The sequence below is a fragment of the Nycticebus coucang genome, chromosome 16 (genome assembly GCF_027406575.1).
Source record: "Nycticebus coucang isolate mNycCou1 chromosome 16, mNycCou1.pri, whole genome shotgun sequence".
NCBI classification, from domain to species: domain Eukaryota; kingdom Metazoa; phylum Chordata; class Mammalia; order Primates; family Lorisidae; genus Nycticebus; species Nycticebus coucang.
This window is the reverse complement of record NC_069795.1, coordinates 2,774,906-2,792,836: the sequence shown is the minus strand read 5'-3', so window position 1 is coordinate 2,792,836 and position 17,931 is coordinate 2,774,906. Positions and strand designations below refer to the sequence as shown.

The following is a 17,931-nucleotide window of genomic DNA, read 5'->3' as shown; positions in this document are numbered from 1 at the left end:
TTAGACCCAAGAGTTTGAGGTTGCTGTGAGCTGTGACACCACAGCACTCTACCAAGAGCGACGTAATGAGACCCTGTCTCAGAAAAAAAGAAAAAATACACTGCTTTTGCAATTTTTTTTTTAACAGGGCCAGAAATAATATTGACTAGGCCAAGCAAAGTGGCTCAGGCCTGTAATCCTACCACTTTGGGAGGCTGAGACAGAGGACGACTTGAGGCCAGGAAATCAAAACCTATCTGAGAAAGACAGTGAGACCCCCTTCTCTACCAAAAAAAAAAATAATTAAATAAAAAAAATTAACTGGGGGCAGCGCCTATGGCTCAAAGGGATAGGGCACCGGCCCCATATGCTGGAGGTGACGGGTTCAAACCCAGCCCCGGCCAAAAACTAAAAAAAAAAAATTAGCTAGGTGTAGTGGCACATAACTGTAGTCCCACCTACTCCTGAGGCTGAGGCAGAAGAATTGTTTGAACCATGAGTTTAAGACTGCAGTAAGCTATAACTATGCCACTGCACTCTAGCCCAGTAACAGAACAAGACCCCATCTCAAAAAAAGAGGCTGGGCACCCGTAGCACGGTGCTTAGAGTACCAGCCACATACATCTAGGCAGGCAAGTTCAAACCCAGCCTAGGCCTGCTAAACAACAATGACAACTGCAACAAAAAACAGCCAGGTTTTGTGGGGGGGCGCCTGCAGTCCCAGCTACTTAGGAGGCTGAGGCAAGAGAATTGCTTCAGCCCAAGAGTTAGAGGTTGCTGTGAGCTGTGAAGCCACAGCACTCTACCAAGGGCAACATAGTGAGACTCTGTCTCAAAAAAAAAAAAGAAAAGAAAAGAAATAATATGGATAGTAAATAATACATTAGAAGCAAATGATAGACCATTTCAATATTTGTTTTCCAAAACTATAATTCTTTTTTGATATAGTTGTAATAACATGAGAATCTCTCAATACTAAACTCACAGGGAGAGTACAGAAAACTATATACAGGCAGGGTACGAAGAGATCTAACTGAATAGTAGGATTGCTAAAACACTAATCAAAGATATTAAAACTATACAAAAGGGATCCATTTCTCCTATCAGTTATCACCTGGTATGCTTATAATAAATCAGTTGTTTCAGCTCCACACCCGTAGCACAGTGGTTACAGCACCAGCCATATACACCAAGGTTGGCAGGTTCCAACCCAGCCTGGGCCAGCTAAGAAACAATGACAACTGCAACAGAAAAATAGCTGGGTGTTATGGCGGGGACCTGTAGTCCCAGCTACTTGGGAGGCTGAGGCAAGAGAATCGCTTAAGCCCAAGAGTTTGAGCTTGCTGTGAGCTATTCCACTATACTGAGGGCAACAAAGTGAAACTCTGTCTCAAAAAAAAAAAAAAAAAAACGAAAACTAAAAATTAAAATTAAAAAAAAATCAATTGTTTCACGTTATCATATCAAAACATTTGATCAAATTAGCTAAGGAAAGAGTCTCAAAACTAAAATAAAGGCTTTTAAGTAGCTTTTAACTTTTACATAACTCTTGATACATGCTAACAGGTTTAGTAAAGACTTAGGATAAGATTCCATCTTCACGTAAGCCCATATTTGGGTAGTCTATTCATCTCCTGGGGCTATGGTAACAAAGCATCACGAACTGGATGGCTTAGAGCAGCAGCAGTATATTGTGTCACAGGTTTGGTGGCTACAAATCCAAAATCAGAATGTCAGCAGAGCCACCTCCCATCTGAAGGGAGGGATCCTTCCTTACCAATTCTACCTTCTGGTCGTCCCAAGTATGTCCTTGGTTTGTGGCAGCAGAAGTCAAATCTTTGTTTCCCTGTATGTGCCTGTGTGGGTCCAAATTCCTCCTCTTTATAAGGATGATAGTCATACTGGATTAGGGACCACCATAAAGGCTTCATTTTAACTTCATTACCTCTGTAAAGACCCTATTTCCAAATAGGTTCACCAAGGCCTGTGGCTCATACTTGTAATCCTAGCGCTCTGGGAGGCTAAGGCAGGAGGATCCCTTAAGTGCAGGAGTTCAAGACCAGCCTGAGCAAAAGTGAGATCCCATCTCTATTTAAAACAGAAAAACTGGGGCGGCACCTGTGGCTCAGTGAGTAGGGTGCCGGCCCCATGTACGGAGAGTGGCAGGTTCGAACCCGTCCCTGGCCAAACTGCAACAAAAAAAATAGCCAGGCATTGTGGCGGGCACCTATAGTCCCAGCTACTCAGGAGGCTGAGGCAAGAGAATCGCTTAGGCCTAGGAATTGGAGGTTGCTGTGAGCTGTGATGCCAGGGCACTCTACCAAGGATGATAAAGTAAGACTCTGTCTCTTAAAAAAAAAAAAAAAAAAACAGAAAAACTAGCTGGGTGTGGTGGCAGGCACCTGTAGTCCCAGCTAGTCAGAGGCTGAGACAAGAGGATCGCTTGAGTTTGAGGTTGCTGTGAGCTATGATGCCATAGCACTCAACCCAGGGTGATGGAATTGAGATACTTTTTCAAAAAAATAAAATAAAATCTCCCAAATAGGTTTCCATTCTAGGAACTTGGAGCTAGACTACAGCATATATTTTTTGAAGGACACACAACATTGAGTATTCCAGAACTTCCTGGGGTTTCATCAGAAATCCCTCCACAAATAACAATGAACCCTAAACAGGACGGTAAAACAGTTTCAGCTGAGAGGCATTCCTAACCACATGCCTCAGTCTCCAGGATTATTTCTGATCCTTCAGGGCCCCAGAAAATAAGAGGAATGGGGGTTGGGAGAGAGCTCCCAAACTGAAGAACACCCAAATCAGTGCCTATTCCCAAAGATTTTAGTAAGTTGCATATTCTGACAAATGAAAATACCAGAAAAGCTGTTATGCTCTCAAAATTCAAGGGAATAATTCAGAGAAGTTCCTAGAAGGCCATCAAATAAGCTCTAATATGTATTCTGAACACTGGTTTTAGAGTCTAACAAATCTCACATGGCAGAGTGAGCTGATTCCACACTGCACAAACAGCATTTCTGCACTTGGCTAAGCCACTTCTACATATGACATCCCTTCAACCATCTAATTCCAAATACTTCATAAAGCCTCCTCTGACTATTCTATCCTCCCTTGGAATTCTCCTCCTGTGGCATCTGTGACACACTTCCCTATGCTGTCATTATATGGGTATGTTCTATCTTCCCTGTTAGTATGTCCTTTAACGATTATGACTATCTCATGTATTCTTGTGGATTCCTTCAAGTAACCATGATATAACTGTTAACCCCAAGGGTCACATTTCAAGTCAACATCCAAATCTCATGAGATCTTTTATGGTACCCAATTCTAATCAACCCAGTCCCCTCCATTTCAAGTTAGGAACACCTGGCTGGCTCTGCTGCTGTGGATACAGTCCCCTGCAAACCACCCTCCAATGCTGTACCCAAAGAAAACTACAAAAGCCTAATCACTAAGGGGAAAGAAAAGCTTACAAAATATTTTGTCATGTACTCTGACCTGTTAAATCTGGAATTATCTTCTTTGATGGTACCTGAAAGCCCTGCAAGGTACCTCTCCCTCCCTCTCAACAGACCTCATCACAAGGTTCTTAAAATTATGAACAGCGGTGGAGGCCCTTTCCTCCACAAAGAACCTTCCTCCTAACACTTCAGCCTGAGAAATAGTGCTGCTGCTGTTTCCGTGACCTAATCAACCTAATGACCCCTTTGGTCAACCTAATGACCCCTTTGGGTCATTCTTCACAGGTCTCCAAACTATGTTGAAAAAAATTTAAAAAACAAAGATAATATGCAGAATTCATTTTTGTAAAACCAAACCCCAGTTAAAGAGCTTAAATTCATTTCAAACCCTAGTGCCTATTATAAATCAGCCAAACAATACTTGAATTAGCTGTCAGAATTTTAAAACAAATGGGGAGGCATGATAGAATTGGAACATGGAAATAGGATTTTTTTTTCCCTACATTGACAAAAATCTGTTTCCAGGGCAGCACCTGTGGCTCAAAGGAGTAGGGCGCCAGTCCCATATACCAGAGGTGGCGAGTTCAAACCCAGCCCTGGCCAAAAACTACAAAAATATGTTTCCAAAACCACTTTTCTTGGTCTAAGGTAAAGAACACTGAAATAATAAAATGAAAAAAATGCATATTTCCCATTTTATCCTTCTTTGCTAATGACTTACTACTTGCTGGGTTTTTTATATTGACTTTGGACCATGGAAATGATGTTAGACAAAAAGCAAATTCGAGCGATTTTCTTATTCAAGTCCAAAATGGGTTGTAAAGCAGTAGAAACAACTCACATCAACAACACATTTGGCCCAGAAGCTGCTAATGAACAAATGTACAGGGCAATGGTGGAGGTTCAAAAAGTTCTGCAAAGGAGGCGAGAGCCTCGGGTGGCGCCTGTGGCTCAAGGAGTAGGGCGCCAGTCCCATATGCCGGAGGTGGCAGGTTCAAACCCAGCCCCGGCCAAAAGCCAAAAAAAAAAAAAAAAAAAAAAAAGGAGGCGAGAGCCTTGAAGATAAGGAGCATAGTGGTTAGAGGTTGACAACCTCCTGAGGTTGTCAATCAGAGGTTGACAAACAGCCAACTGAGAGCAATCAATGAAGCTGATCAACTACACAAGAAGTTGCTGAAGAACTCAGTGTCAACCATTCTATGGTCATTCAGCACTTCAAGCAAACTGGAAAGATGAAAAACCTCAGTAAGTAGATGTCTCATGAGCTGATCAACAATCAAAAAAATCGTCATATTAAGTGTTGTCTCCTCTTATTGCATACAACTAAACATTTCTCGATTGGATTGTGATGTGTGATGAAAAGTGGATTTCATATGACAACACATGACAGCCAGCTCAGTGACTGGACCAAGAAGAACCTCCAAAGCACTTCCCAAAGCCAAAATTGCACCATAAAAAAGTCATGGTCGATATATAATACTAATAAAGAATCCAAAATCGCACACATACAGCCACTTCTGACAACATGACATGCAATACAGGAGAGGAAGACTGCCTTTCAATAAATGGTGCCTAATCCACTGATCACATATGGCTAGTTGCTATTTTAAAAAGTACACAACAGCCTGGATTATACATCATCATTATCATCATCAGAAAGTTCTGATAGTGCTGACAGAGGCTAGGTGGTGGTATATAAAATATATATAAATATATATAATGTAATATAATTTATACTTATAATTTATATTTATAATTATATACATAATATATAATGTACATATTTTATATGTAAATATAAAACAAACATTTTTCACTACTAAAGTAAATCTGTTAGTCAAATATCTCTCTAGTGCAGTGGTTCTCAACCTGTGGGTCGCAACCCACAAGAACTGTATTAAAGGGCCGCGACATTAAGAAGGTTGAGAACCACTGCTCTAGTGTACCAAGGTTGCACTAGTTTGTATTAATTGGTAATATCGTCAATGACCAAAACAAGGCTGGTTCACAGTATCAACGCTTAAAAATCCTAGCACTCCGGGAGGTGGGAGGAACACATGAGCTCAGAATTTCAAGACCAGCCTGAGCAAAAGTGAGAACCCATCTCTATTAAAAATAGAAAAGTTATTATTACCCCATGATTGCATTAATGTACACAGCTATGATTTAATTTTTAAAAAACAGAAAAATCAGTCAGGCATTGTGGCAGGTGCCTATAGGCCAGCTACTTGAGAGTCTGAAGCAAGAGGATCACTTGAACCCAGGAGTTTGAGGTTGCTGTGAGCTCTGATACCATAGCACTCTAGCATGGGCAACCAAGTGAGACTCTGTCTTAAGAAATAAATAAATGTTTAAAGGTTAAAACTATTAAATGCTAACTATTTTTGTCAGAAATGAGACGAAAATTTTTTGTTTGGTGTAAACATACAAAAATAATTCCTCCTCTGAGACTATATTGCACTGCCACTAAGTGTCAAGTAGAGTTTTTTAAACTGCATTGGTTAACATCTCCAATGCAAAATAAAACATGAAAAGTGTTTTCTATAAGACAATAAAGAGTAAAACAGGATGAATGGCTTTTCCATCATCTCTCTCCAAAACGAACACTCACCAATTAAAGAAAGCAAGGAATTACTAGGTCTCAGTAATTTATATGTAAAACAATAATATCTGACTCCTCTGAATTCAAGCTAACGATCAATTTAACTTAAAAGCATACTGATGTTGCAAGGTAAGTTGTTTGAAAACTTTGCCATTGCAACTCTTTATCTCTGTGATTTCTGTCTTTTTCTTACTACTTCACAACCAAAACTACAAATATAAATTGGATGTTGTTGCATAAGGATGCAAATGTCTTCCAAAATCTCCAATATTAAATTTTTGTTTTCATCATAACACCTTCATTGTACCCACTGGTTTGGTTTGTTTTTTTTTTTGTTTTTTTTTTTTTTTTTGCAGTTTTTGCAGTTTTTGGCCAGGGCTGGGTTTGAACCTGGCATCTCTGGCATATGGGGCCGGCGCCCTACTCCTCTGAGCCACAGGCGCTGCTCTGTACCCACTGATTTTATAAGAAAATGTTCTAAAACTAAATCTTTCAAATGCTCAGAAAACACAATTTTCATCTATTTTACATATAGACCACCATACACTATATAATTTAAAAAAAAAAAAAAAACAAAAAAAAAACAGTGGAGTGGGGCGCTGGCCCTATATGCTGGAAGTTCAAACCCAGCCCTGGCAAAAAAAAAAAAAAACAGAGTCTCACTTTGACGCCCTTGATAGAGTGATGTGTCATCATAGCTCACAGCAACTTCAAACTCTTGACAAGTGATCCTTTGTCTCTGCCTCCCCAGTAGCTGGGACTATAGGCACCCGCCACAACAGCTATTTTTTTAGAGACAGGGTCTCAATCTTGCTCAGGCTAGTCTCAAACCCATGAGCTCAAGCAATCCGCTCACCTCGGCCTCCCACAGTGCTATGATTACAGGCGTGAGCCACTGTACCTGGCCCTTAAAATTTTATTTTTTAAAAAAACAAAATTCTCCCAGTTTAAAACAAATTTTTGACACCCACTGATTTACTGATAATCCCCTCATTGTTGGATAAATAAGCACAATAAGGGAGAGTAGAACAGAGAGGGAGATCTAACTTTGAGGACATCCGTGGCACTGCTTCCCCTCAATACCACAGGCATCCGCATTTCACAGGCAGAAAAACCTGAAGCTAGGGGTTACATCAACCATGAAGGACAGGATCAGAATCCAAACCTAGGTCCCAATTTCTTTTTTTTTTTTTTGGGTTCTTTTTTTTTTTTATTGTTGGGGATTCATTGAGGGTACAATAAGCCAGGTTACACTGATTGCAATTGTTAGGTAAAGTCCCTCTTGCAATCATGTCTTGCCCCCATAAAGTGTGACACACACCAAGGCCCCACCCACCTCCCTCCTTCCCTCTTTCTGTTCCCCCCCCCATAACCTTAATTGTCATTAATTGTCCTCATATCAAAATTGAGTACACAGGATTCATGCTTCTCCATTCTTGTGATGCTTTACTAAGAATAATGTCTTCCACTTCCATCCAGGTTAATACGAAGGATGTAAAGTCTCCATTTTTTTTTAATGGCTGAATAGTATTCCATGGTATACATATACCACAGCTTGTTAATCCATTCCTGGGTTGGTGGGCATTTAGGCTGTTTCCACATTTTGGCGATTGTAAATTGAGCTGCAGTAAACAGTCTAGTACAAGTGTCCGGTCCCAATTTCTTAACGTTTCCTAAATTCATGAAATGACAGTGTCCAGGCCAGAATCAAGGCTGCTGGGCTATGAACCACAGTATTCTCTAGGCTATACCAAGTGTTCAAGTAGTCCCCCACCATCTGGGTAGGTGCTATTTACTAAGGACTCCCACAAGCTGGGTACTGTGCCAACCACCTTACAAAGATGATCTCATTTTAAACTTTACCACATCCTGCAAAGTAGACACTATTGACCCTAGATGAAGCAGACCAAGACACCAGTCAGCAAAGCAGCACACAGGTAACTCCTGTATCTCCACACTTCCACTGCTGATCCTAAACCATGATCCTATGTCACTGCTTTACCACCAAGATAAATCTATTCTTTACACATCCCTTCCAGTCCATCCACACAACCACAGTCCCACACACTAATGGAGCCCAAGATCTTCCCTGATGACCACCCAGACCTCAAACTCACCCTGCATCAGATATAATCATTCCCCTGAAAATGTCATTTTAATTGCTGTTTTGATGTCACTTCCATGTAATAGTTTCCATTTGGCTCTCACCTCAAATTGAAAACAATCCATGATTCTTTGCCTCCTACAAACTGCTCACATTTACTGTGCTCCGTTCTGCTATCCCCAATCCTTACTCCACAGGGAAACCAGAAAAACTAACTTACAACCTACAGTCACTCTGATACGTGACCTTCACACATACTACCACCCTACGCACTACGCAAGAACATCTCTTCTTCTAATAAAGTGTGCCTCTTTCAAATGCTCATCAACTCCCAAAAGTCTCAGATGACACCTTTGTCAGCAGTACTCCAAACCACTACTCACCTTGCCAGTCTCCTGAAAGCAGATGCCATGCCACAGTCAGAGTCACAACTCAGCACACTAGATGTCCATCATACCAACTCAAGTCCTGCAGCTGGCCTACAAATTACTTAAAGCCTAAGCCCATCCAAACAGAATCACACCTACACTCTGTAAGAAACTGCTGCTAAGTACAGTGGCTCATGCCTGTAATCCTAGCACTCTGGGAGGACTGCCTGAGGCGAGGAGTTCAAGACCAGCCTAGGCAACAGACAGATACCCCCATCTCTACAAAACACATTCTAAAAATTAACCAGGTGTGGTGGTGCCTGCCTGTAGCCCCTGCTACTCGGAAGGCTGAGGCAGGAGCCAGGAGTTCAAGACTGCAGTAAGCTATAATCAGGACACTAGACTCCCGGCTGGGTGACAGAGCAAGACCATGTCTCTGAAAAACAGAAACTTCTCAAATCAAAACAGTTTCCCTGTACTCCTTCCCTGCCTGCACTCACGCCTACGTTCAGGTTGGGAGGTATACACCAGTATCTAGAAGGAAAAGGGGAAGATACTGGTCAAAGCCAAGAACTCTTATTAAACCACAGGGCTAGTGGGAGGATGGAAGATTCAGTATGTCAAACAGCTCTTGCTGTCACAATGTAATTCTGATTTCCTTGGCAGGACTCCAGTCTTAGAGCCATGTCCCATGTGATTAGACATGTGAAGACAGGGCCCCAGGAGGCCCAGAGAGAGCCATCAGATCTAGGTCTTATAAAAAGACGGAGAATTTTTGTTTCCCTTTATATTGCCCAAATTGTAAGAACTCAAGAGCCAAAATTAAACAGGGACTCTACCTAACATATGCATATGTTGTAACCTAATTGTTTTGTACCCTCACATTAATCTGAAATTAAAAACAAAAGATCCAAAATTAGATGACAAGTGCCTTAGGAGCCCATCTTTCAGGCCAAGACTTAAGTCAGCTCAAACTCAAAGTTCACAGGAACCCTCCTACAACCATCCTAGCCCACTATGATCCTCCCTCTCTCTAAATACCAAGTCTCCTGTAGCACATATTTCATGAGATGACATAGCATCTGTTTCTTTAGAAAAAAAAAAAAACATGCAGAGACAGCAGGGTGGTCCCTCAGGACCAAATATTTGGCTAGGCAGAGAATACAAAGGTAGGCAAAGTCAAGGCCTCTGCACTCCCAATAACTTATAAAGTAAAAAAAGAAATAAAACCCATGTTGTCTGAAGGGGGAAGCACAGGGTGCTATACAACATCTAGCAGGAAAACAGATGGCGACTAGGCAGATTAGACAGCAGCTCTGGGCCAAGGCTATGTCCAATTAACATAAATCCTTTTAAGCTGCGGTATGGCTTGTTTAGGTTTGGGGGTGGTAGCGGGTTTGGGGGGGGTGTTGTTTTTTGGTCTTTATCCTAAAAGAAGCTGCTAAATCAAGGAAATAGCATGACCAACATGAACTGTGTGTCAAAGACCTAGAGATGGCAAGTGAGCCCTGCCAGAAGGAGACAGAACACAGAGGCAAGGTGATGATTCAGGAGGCATCAGAGGCAAACACACAGGACTTATTGCTGGGCAGGTTTTAGGGGGAGCAGTGAGGAGACACAGGTATCAAAAAGACACCTAGCCTGGGGCCTGGTGTTCTGAGACAGAGGCAGCCAATGTGAGATGGAGGCAGGGAAAGGACACCATGAATCAGATGTGACTACAGAGTAAAAATTAGCTTTCTCTGAGAAAGTGAAAATGTGTCCTGCCATTTGTCAGGCCAAGATAACAAACAGATAAAGGCAGCTGCCAAGTTAACAGAAAATATGTCTCCCAAGAACACTACATCTATAAAGTGCTATAATGACCTCTTTTTTGAGTGACTGCTGACTTCTACTCATTGAGAAATTTTACTTTGTAAAAAACCCCAGACTCTTGGAAATTTTGCTTTTGAAATTATACCAGTACAAAAGGAAACATCCCTCTCTTATCTGGAGGATCTAAGTCACTATAGCACAGAACAGCAGCTTTGATTTCCAGCCAACCATAGAGTTTCAAATAAGGGATTTCTAGACACAAGGTTTCATGTCTCTTTGAACTTTGTAGTTTTAAAGGAAAGGGAATGGGTCACAGTCAGACTTGACATTGACCTCTTAACACACAGCTCTACTTTGCTTTGAGCCCATCAAAACACTGCTTCAATTATGCTTCATCTAGATTCGACCCTGCCCCGAAGTCCTACAACAACTCTATCCTTTGTGTAATGAGATGTCCCACAGTTCCTTCCGTGTGTGGCTTCCCTCATTATAAAGAGCTACAAACTTAGCCGGGTGTAACAACACAGGCCTGTAATCCTAGCACTATGGGAGGCTGAGGCGGGTGGATTGTTTGAGCTCAGGAGTTTGAGACCAACCTGGGCAAGAGACTCCATCTCTACTAAAAATAGAAAAACTGGGGGTGGCGGGTTCAAGCCTGGCCCCGGCCAAAACTGCAAAAAAAAAAGAAAGAAAGAAAAAGAAAAACTAGCCAAGGGTTGTGGCGGGCATCTATAGGCCCAGCTACTCAGGAGGCTGAGGCAAGAGAATCACTTGAGCCCAACAGTTTGAGATTGCTGCAAGCTATGATACCACGACACTCTACCTGAGACAGAGTGAGACTGTCTCAAAAAGAAAAAAGCCATAAACTTGACCTTGTCAGACTAGAGGGCTGCTCCTGGTGATCCTAGACTGATTAGGCTAAGACATTTAGAATTTGAAATCATGAAAACAAGCAGGAAGAATGCCAAGTAGGAGTCAGACACAGGGATCTGAGCTCAGAGGAGAGTTTAGGGCTAGAGATAAATCCAGCAGCCACTGGAATCAAGATGGTAACTGAAGCTGTGTGTATGAGATTGCCTAAGGAGAGGCCAGGGAGCAGGGTAAGAAAAAAGCCTAGCAACTGCACCATCTACAGCAGTGATTTTCAACTAGTGTGCTGTGAGAGGACCTTAGGTGTGCCTCAAAAATGATTAAAGATCATTGAATTATTTTCAAAAGAAGTTCACGTAAGTATATTCCTTTTTTATCAACAAAATTTAAGAGTGCAAAGAAGTTTAACACAGGTTCAAGTGGGCCGTAAGATTAAAAAGGGTGAAGAACCCTGATCTAAAGTCTGCTAAGCAGAGAAGGGTAAATTGGCAAAGAAGACTAAGAAATTACCAGAGAAATCAGTAGGGACACAGGCAAATGCACCACCTGGGGAAGGCCCTGAGGCTAGGTTTCCCAAAGTCTGACTTTGATCAAGTCATCACAGACTCACCTGTGGCCCTCACTTTGCTTTTAACAATGGGACTGCTTTCCAAACACTGATTCATGCTTACTCATTCTTGAGACCTGGTATTTTTTGAATACCAGTTTATTAATTTACAATGACAAATATAACCAACTAACAGACTCACATACTCTGCTACTAGTCAGCACTTTCCTAAAGTTAAATGCACAAGGAATGAGTAGTTACTCTCAGAAGTTGATGGATAAACATGAGATCAGAACTGAAGAAATTAAGAAGTCGGGAACAGCACCTTGGCCACCAAAGAACATCCAGCAGGGTCCCAAAAAGAAACAGAAATCAACCCTGGTGTTGAGAACTTACAGAGGAGAGAGCAAGGATAAGGGAACCCACAAGAGATGAAGCACCTTTAGACTAGCTATAGCACTGCAGCTAAAGGGCAGGGGAAGAAAATGGCCTTGCTGAAGTCCAGCAAGAGCTGGCACTGTAGAGGAGGCCACCAGGTGAGAGTCCTAGTTGTGGAGAGATGCAGCAACTGCCAGAGAACAGCAGCAAAGCAGGGAAGGAGCATGAGGAAACACCCCCAACTCTAACCACCCAGCATGCCTTCCATTGGTGGGCCCCACTGGCAGCCTATATGGGAAGCAGGGAACCCTGTCACCAGAGTCCACCTCCCAGAGCACACCACAAGGTAAAGAAAAGGAAAGCAGATCTGAGGTCTCCAAAGACAATATAAACAGGTCAAGGCACTATGGTAACCAGGAGCATTCTCCCTTCTGACTGACTGTGGCTGGCCCATTCATCAGACACACTTAAGCAAGAGAGTTAACTTCTTGTCTGTACTACAGCTATGAACACTACCTGACACCCCCCCCCCCCCGATGCATCTTTTCTAGAGACCACACAGTGATGGCTAACAGTCAAATGCAATTCAGTGAATTAGCCTTACCCACCAAAGGTTGACTTACTCATAATCCAGCTTCCACCAGGCAAGGGCTGAATCAATCTCAGAAAATCTTCAAGAACTTCAATGGGCTCCTGACATATGGCTCAGTTCACATCTCAAAAATGTGAATGGACAAGTCCTACCAAGCCCAAACTTAAATCAGTATTAGAAACTGAATTGCCTGGCCACCTAGAGACATCCAGCTGTTTCTACAGATAGTTAATTCCATGCAAGGCTTCCACATGGCAAAATCCTTAACTTACACAAGAAAGGATTTAATTTTTAGAGATTCTGAGTATCAAAAGCATAAAATTCTTCTGCCAATGAACACAGAAGATACAAAGAAGCTGGTAATAGATAGTCCAGAAAACCAGCAAACTTTCCTCCACAACCAATTCATGTGTCCAAGTCACCCATTCCTTAGGTTTTATCTGACTTTTCCAAATGTAACTATAAGGACCGTAATAGCACCTTAAAATTCATTTACAATTACTTCAGTTATTTACCTAAGGTAAATCTGCTAGAACAGATTACTGTTAACCATCAATCATTGCTAAAATGAAGAAAGACTCACTTTTTTCTACAATCTTTAATTTCTGGAAGCTTTCCAGTACTTCCCCATTTAGTATTCTTGGTAAGAAGTCCCGAATTTGCATCACTTCAGTTGTCAGTCTTTCCAGGTCCTTCTTTCTGACTTTAACAAATTCTTCTTTAGTTCCCATGGGCTAAAAGAACAAGCATATTTTAAGATTACACTTCTCTTTGTATGATTACAATAGCCCAAATCAATCTGCTTCCATTTCCTTCATGTCTGTGTTCATGGTTTCAAAAGCATGTTTTTCCCCATGACTGCTACAAGCAGTCTGTAAATTTCACATACACCCACACATGTGCGAACCCAGAACATTCTGAGCCGACGCCACAGCTTTAAAAATGACAGCAGTTTTTTTCACTATGTGCAAACAAAAGCCCTATTCCTGAAAGGAGAAGAAAGAAAAGATAAAAACCACCTGCAATATTTCCCTTAACACTGGCAGGCCAAGCTAATTAGCAAGAAAAGAAAGGGCTGGGCGCAGGGCTCAGTCTACAATCCCAGCACTCCGGAAGGCCGAGGCGGGAGGAGCACTTGAGCTCAGGAGTTTGAGACACCGCCTGAGCAAAGCAGACCCCATCCCGACTAAGATCAGAAAAACCAGCCAGGCGTGGTGGTGGGCGCCGGGAGTCCCAGCTACTCAGGAGGCTGAGCCGGAGGATGCTGTGCGCTGCGAGGCCAGGGTGACAGCGTGAGACTCCGCCTCCAAAAACAACAAACAGTCACCCTCACTGGACTCCTCCTCGGTAGGCCAACTCTCTGCTGGCCATCTCACCTGACATCCACCCCAGCCCCCTCCCTGGTCAGCACAACTGGGGCGCGGGGCGCGGGGACTACCAGTGCAGCAGGGTTAGAGGCAGGACCAGGATTCCGACCCGGACCGGGCTCCACAGGCCGAGCACCTTTTCCTTCGCCGCATGCAATGGAAGACTCTCTAGACCTGGCGCTAACCCAAAGGACGGAGCCGGGGCCTCCCGAGGAGGTCTGGGCTCCCGGAGGGCACGGAGAGAACGACCAGGCGGGCAGCGTCCACCGCGCGCCGCCCCAGACCCGGCCCCGCGGAGGTTTGGGCCGAGGCCGCCTCACGCCCAGGCCCGCCGTGAGGAGAAGGCCAGGCCTCCCGACCGCGCGACGGCGGGCCGTTGCTAAGCGCACTGGCGAGGCCCTGAGAGCGAGCGACAAGCGACAACTCGGACACCGTGCGGCGTCCCGGGCCTGCTTACTGACCCGGCAGTCGTCCTCCGCGCCACCTGCCTCGCCCATGGCCGCCGCGGCCCCAGCTCCGTGCGCCTGCGCGGCAGCGCGCCCTCTAACCCCTCACGGCAGAAAGCGCGGGAGCACGTCCTCGCCGGGAGCCGGAACGGACAGCCGCGAGGCTCAAACCTCGCAGAGATCGCGCTGCGTGCTCGGCTTCAGCTACGAGGGTGGCTTCGGCGAGATCGGTTTCTACTCTTCTGGCTTAGCTGGGGTTTGAAACTTGTGCACTGATAAGTATAAGGAAAGCGAGACCCTGGTGTAAATGTCAAATATGTCGAATCGGTCGTTCCTGTTAGGTGAGGAACACGAGCCAAGGGAAACGGCATTGAATCGAAACCGTAGCGACTTCACGCTAAGGTTGGACGCGTGTCAACAGAGCACCTGGGAAAGGCACGCAGATAACTGCGTGCAGGAATCAAAGACAACCACCCTTAAAGGACACAAACTACACTTAGAAGAAAGTGACAACTCGGACACCGTGCAGTGGCCTGGGCCTCCTTACTGACCCAGCAGTGGTCTTCGGTGCCCCTCGCCTCACCCATGGCCGCAGTGCTTCTAATTATTCGTTAGATGGAATAATTCAGTGTTTGCTGGCAAAGTAGGGTGACTGCGGACAGCAGTGTACTGTACTCGGGAAATAGACACTCAGAATACCCTGACTTGATGACTACACATTAGTTTCGTATGTGCCTCATAATTCTCTACAACTTAAAAAGATAGAAATAAGATAACCACTCCAAGTTTGGAGGAGTCACCTCATCTATTAACTTGCCCCAACACGCCCGCTGAGTCCACAAGATCGACTCAAAAGTTATTGCACAACTGCCCACCTTGCTTCCCTCTCAGGAATTAGCCAGCAGAGCGCTGCTCACACTTCCCTGGAGTTGCCTGCCAGGACAACCCCTACACACCCTACTACACACTAGCTCCAGAACGGGAGGAGCTGCCAAGGAGACCCCAGTGATGGCCTTTCCTCCACTCTCAACTCCTCCTGGGGACTGCGGGGCAGTTAAAAATTCCTGCCGGGAGATCGCAGGAGAGCACTGGCCGGTGGGCTTGTTAATTGTGCTTAAAGATCCGAGTACAGTACACTGCCTCTAATCCCAAAATTTGGGGAGGCTGAGGCAGGAGGATCCCTTGAGGCCAGGAGCGTAGGACCAGCCCTAGGCAACATACCGAGACCCTGTCTCTACAAAAAAATAAAATAAAATAAAAATTAGCAGGCCGGGGGGGCGCCTGTGGCTCAAAGGAGTAGGGCGCCGGCCCCATATACCGGAGGTGGCGAGTTCAGACCCGGCCCCGGCCAAAAATCGAAAAAAAAAAAAAATTAGCAGGCCGTTAGTGGTGCGCGCCTGAAGTCTCAGCTACTCGTCAAGCTGAAGCAAGAGGATCGCTGGAGCCCTGGTGTCGGAAGCAGCAGTGAGGTATAATCCAGCTACACTCCAGCCTGAGCGACAAAGCGAGACCCTGAGTCTAAGAAATTAGTAAGAAAAAAGATCCTAGACAAAAAAAATAGCCAGGCGTTGTGGCGGGCGCCTGTAGTCCCAGATGCTTGGGAGGCTGAGGCAAGAGAATCGCATAAGCCCAAGAGTAGAGGTTGCTGTGAGCCGTGTGACGCCACGGCACTCTACCTGAGGGCGGTACAGTGAGACTCTGTCTCTACAAAAAAAAAAAGGATCCTAGACCATTTACAACCAGCCGTGCGTCTCTTCCTGGCCGAGACCCAACCCTGGCTAACCTCGCCCGCAGTGACCCTGAATTTCGGCCGCCCTAGGAGGCGCTAGGCGCGCGGAGGCTGGGCCGGTCCGCCCTGCGAGCTGGCGCCTTTGTGACGCCATCAGGCAGCGCGCGCCGCCTTCTGCGCAGTCGCGGCTCGGACGGCTTGGTGCTGCGGCGCGCTCTGCCGTGGGTGGCGGTCCGCGTGCTGCGCGGCTGGGGATGCTCCAGCGGGTGCGATGGCCCCTGCCATGCAGCCGGCCGAGATCCAGTTTGCTCAGCGGCTGGCATCCAACGAGAAAGGCATCCGGGACCGCGCGGTGAAGAAGCTGCGCCAGTACATCAGCGTGAAGACGCAGAGGGAGACAGGTGGGCGCCAGCGGCGGTCAGTCGCGCCACATGGCGGGCCGGGGCTGGGACCGTGACGGAGCCCACCCGGGGAGCCGAGGAAGAAACGCGGCTTGCACTTGTCATGCATTGACTCTTGTACTCTGTCCGCGCTGGGGGAACCGCTTCCTTCTGTGCCCCAGTGTGCCGTTTCACAGTCGAGGAAACTGGCGCCGAGGGTTCAATAATTTGGGAAAGTCACCGTTAGCGGGGAGGTTGCGAACAGACTTAGATCTGTCAGATTCCCAAGCCTGCACTTTGAATCCCTGCACTCTTCCTGATTTGCTCTAGTGTGGTGCTGGCGGTACAGGAAAGAAGACAGAACTCCAGCCCTCGAAGACCTCTTCGTAGTAAAGCTGCGGGAGGAGGGCACAGGCAAATAACGTAAAGCTTGTGTAAAAGTAGTAAGAGGAAAAGTGAAGGGGGGAGCGCCTCTGCATAGGCTGTTCCGGGAAGCTCTTCCTGGGGTTGATGTTCACTTGAGGTCTCAACTGAGAAGAGAGGAAGCCCGCCACGCAGAGGCAGGGAAGAGTTCAGCGTGACTGTGGAGGAGGAGGGTGTTATATGAAATTTTAAATGTAGGCAGTAGCCAGTTCACACAAGGCTTTGTAGTTTAGATTCTGCTGGTTAAGAATTTCGTTATCCAGCCGGGCGTGGTGGTTCACGCCTGTAATCCCAGCACCCTGGGAGGCCGAGCCGGGTGGATTGCCCTGAGCTCAGGTTCAAGACCAGCATGAGCCAGAGTTGAGACCCCGTCTCTACAAAAAAAAAAAAAAGCCGGGCATTCTGGCAGGCGCCTGTAGTCCCAGCTACTTGGGAGGCTGAGGCAAGAGAATCGCTTAAGCCTAGGAGTTGGAGGTTGCTGTAAGGTATGATACCACGGTACTCTACTGAAGGCCACAAAGTGAGACTCTGTCTCAATAAAAAAGAAAGAAAGAAAATAAATTTTAAAAAAAGAATTTCATTATCCTCATACAAAAATGTGTTCTGTAAAGGTCCAAGCTACAATGCGGGAAAGAGGTTTGTTTTATGCTACAGTAAGAAAGTAAGTTTAATTTTGTTACTGCTGATGGTAATACGTTAGGAATCTGCTTAAAAGAATAGATAATATCTCCCCCCCGCCATGACTGAGATTCTCAGTTTATTTTATTCTGAAGAGAAACTACAAAAGACTACCCCAAAGAAAAGAAAATAGACTTTGTGGGAAGTCTGATAGAGGAATGAAGACCAGAATTGCTAACT

At 45.1% G+C, this 17,931-nt stretch overlaps 2 protein-coding genes across 6 annotated transcripts in view; one reads left to right on the top strand and one right to left on the bottom strand.

Annotated features, from left to right (window-relative positions):
* The window catches only part of HSF2BP (heat shock transcription factor 2 binding protein), a 157,116-nt gene extending 140,660 nt beyond the window's left edge, over positions 1–16,456 (bottom strand). Inside the window, exons 1-3 of one of the 3 annotated variants that reach the window (XM_053565013.1) lie at positions 15,093–15,185; positions 14,557–14,813; positions 13,312–13,462 (exon numbers count right to left, since the gene is read on the bottom strand). In XM_053565013.1, the coding sequence (XP_053420988.1) occupies positions 13,312–13,462; positions 14,557–14,592 (187 nt within the window). In that variant the 5' untranslated portion in view covers positions 14,593–14,813; positions 15,093–15,185. Of the gene's footprint in view, positions 1–13,311; positions 13,463–14,556; positions 14,814–15,092; positions 15,186–16,324 lie in introns of those variants that run through there. The other 2 variants (XM_053565014.1, XM_053565015.1) reach the window with 2 other exon arrangements.
* Positions 16,428–17,931, top strand: part of RRP1B (ribosomal RNA processing 1B) — a 30,077-nt gene continuing 28,573 nt past the window's right edge. For 2 of the 3 annotated variants that reach the window (XM_053565010.1, XM_053565009.1), the window contains exon 1: positions 16,428–16,671. In XM_053565010.1, coding sequence (XP_053420985.1) covers positions 16,542–16,671 — 130 coding nt within the window. In that variant the 5' untranslated portion in view covers positions 16,428–16,541. The remainder of the gene's footprint in view (positions 16,672–17,931) is intronic. The other variant, XM_053565011.1, reaches the window with a different exon arrangement.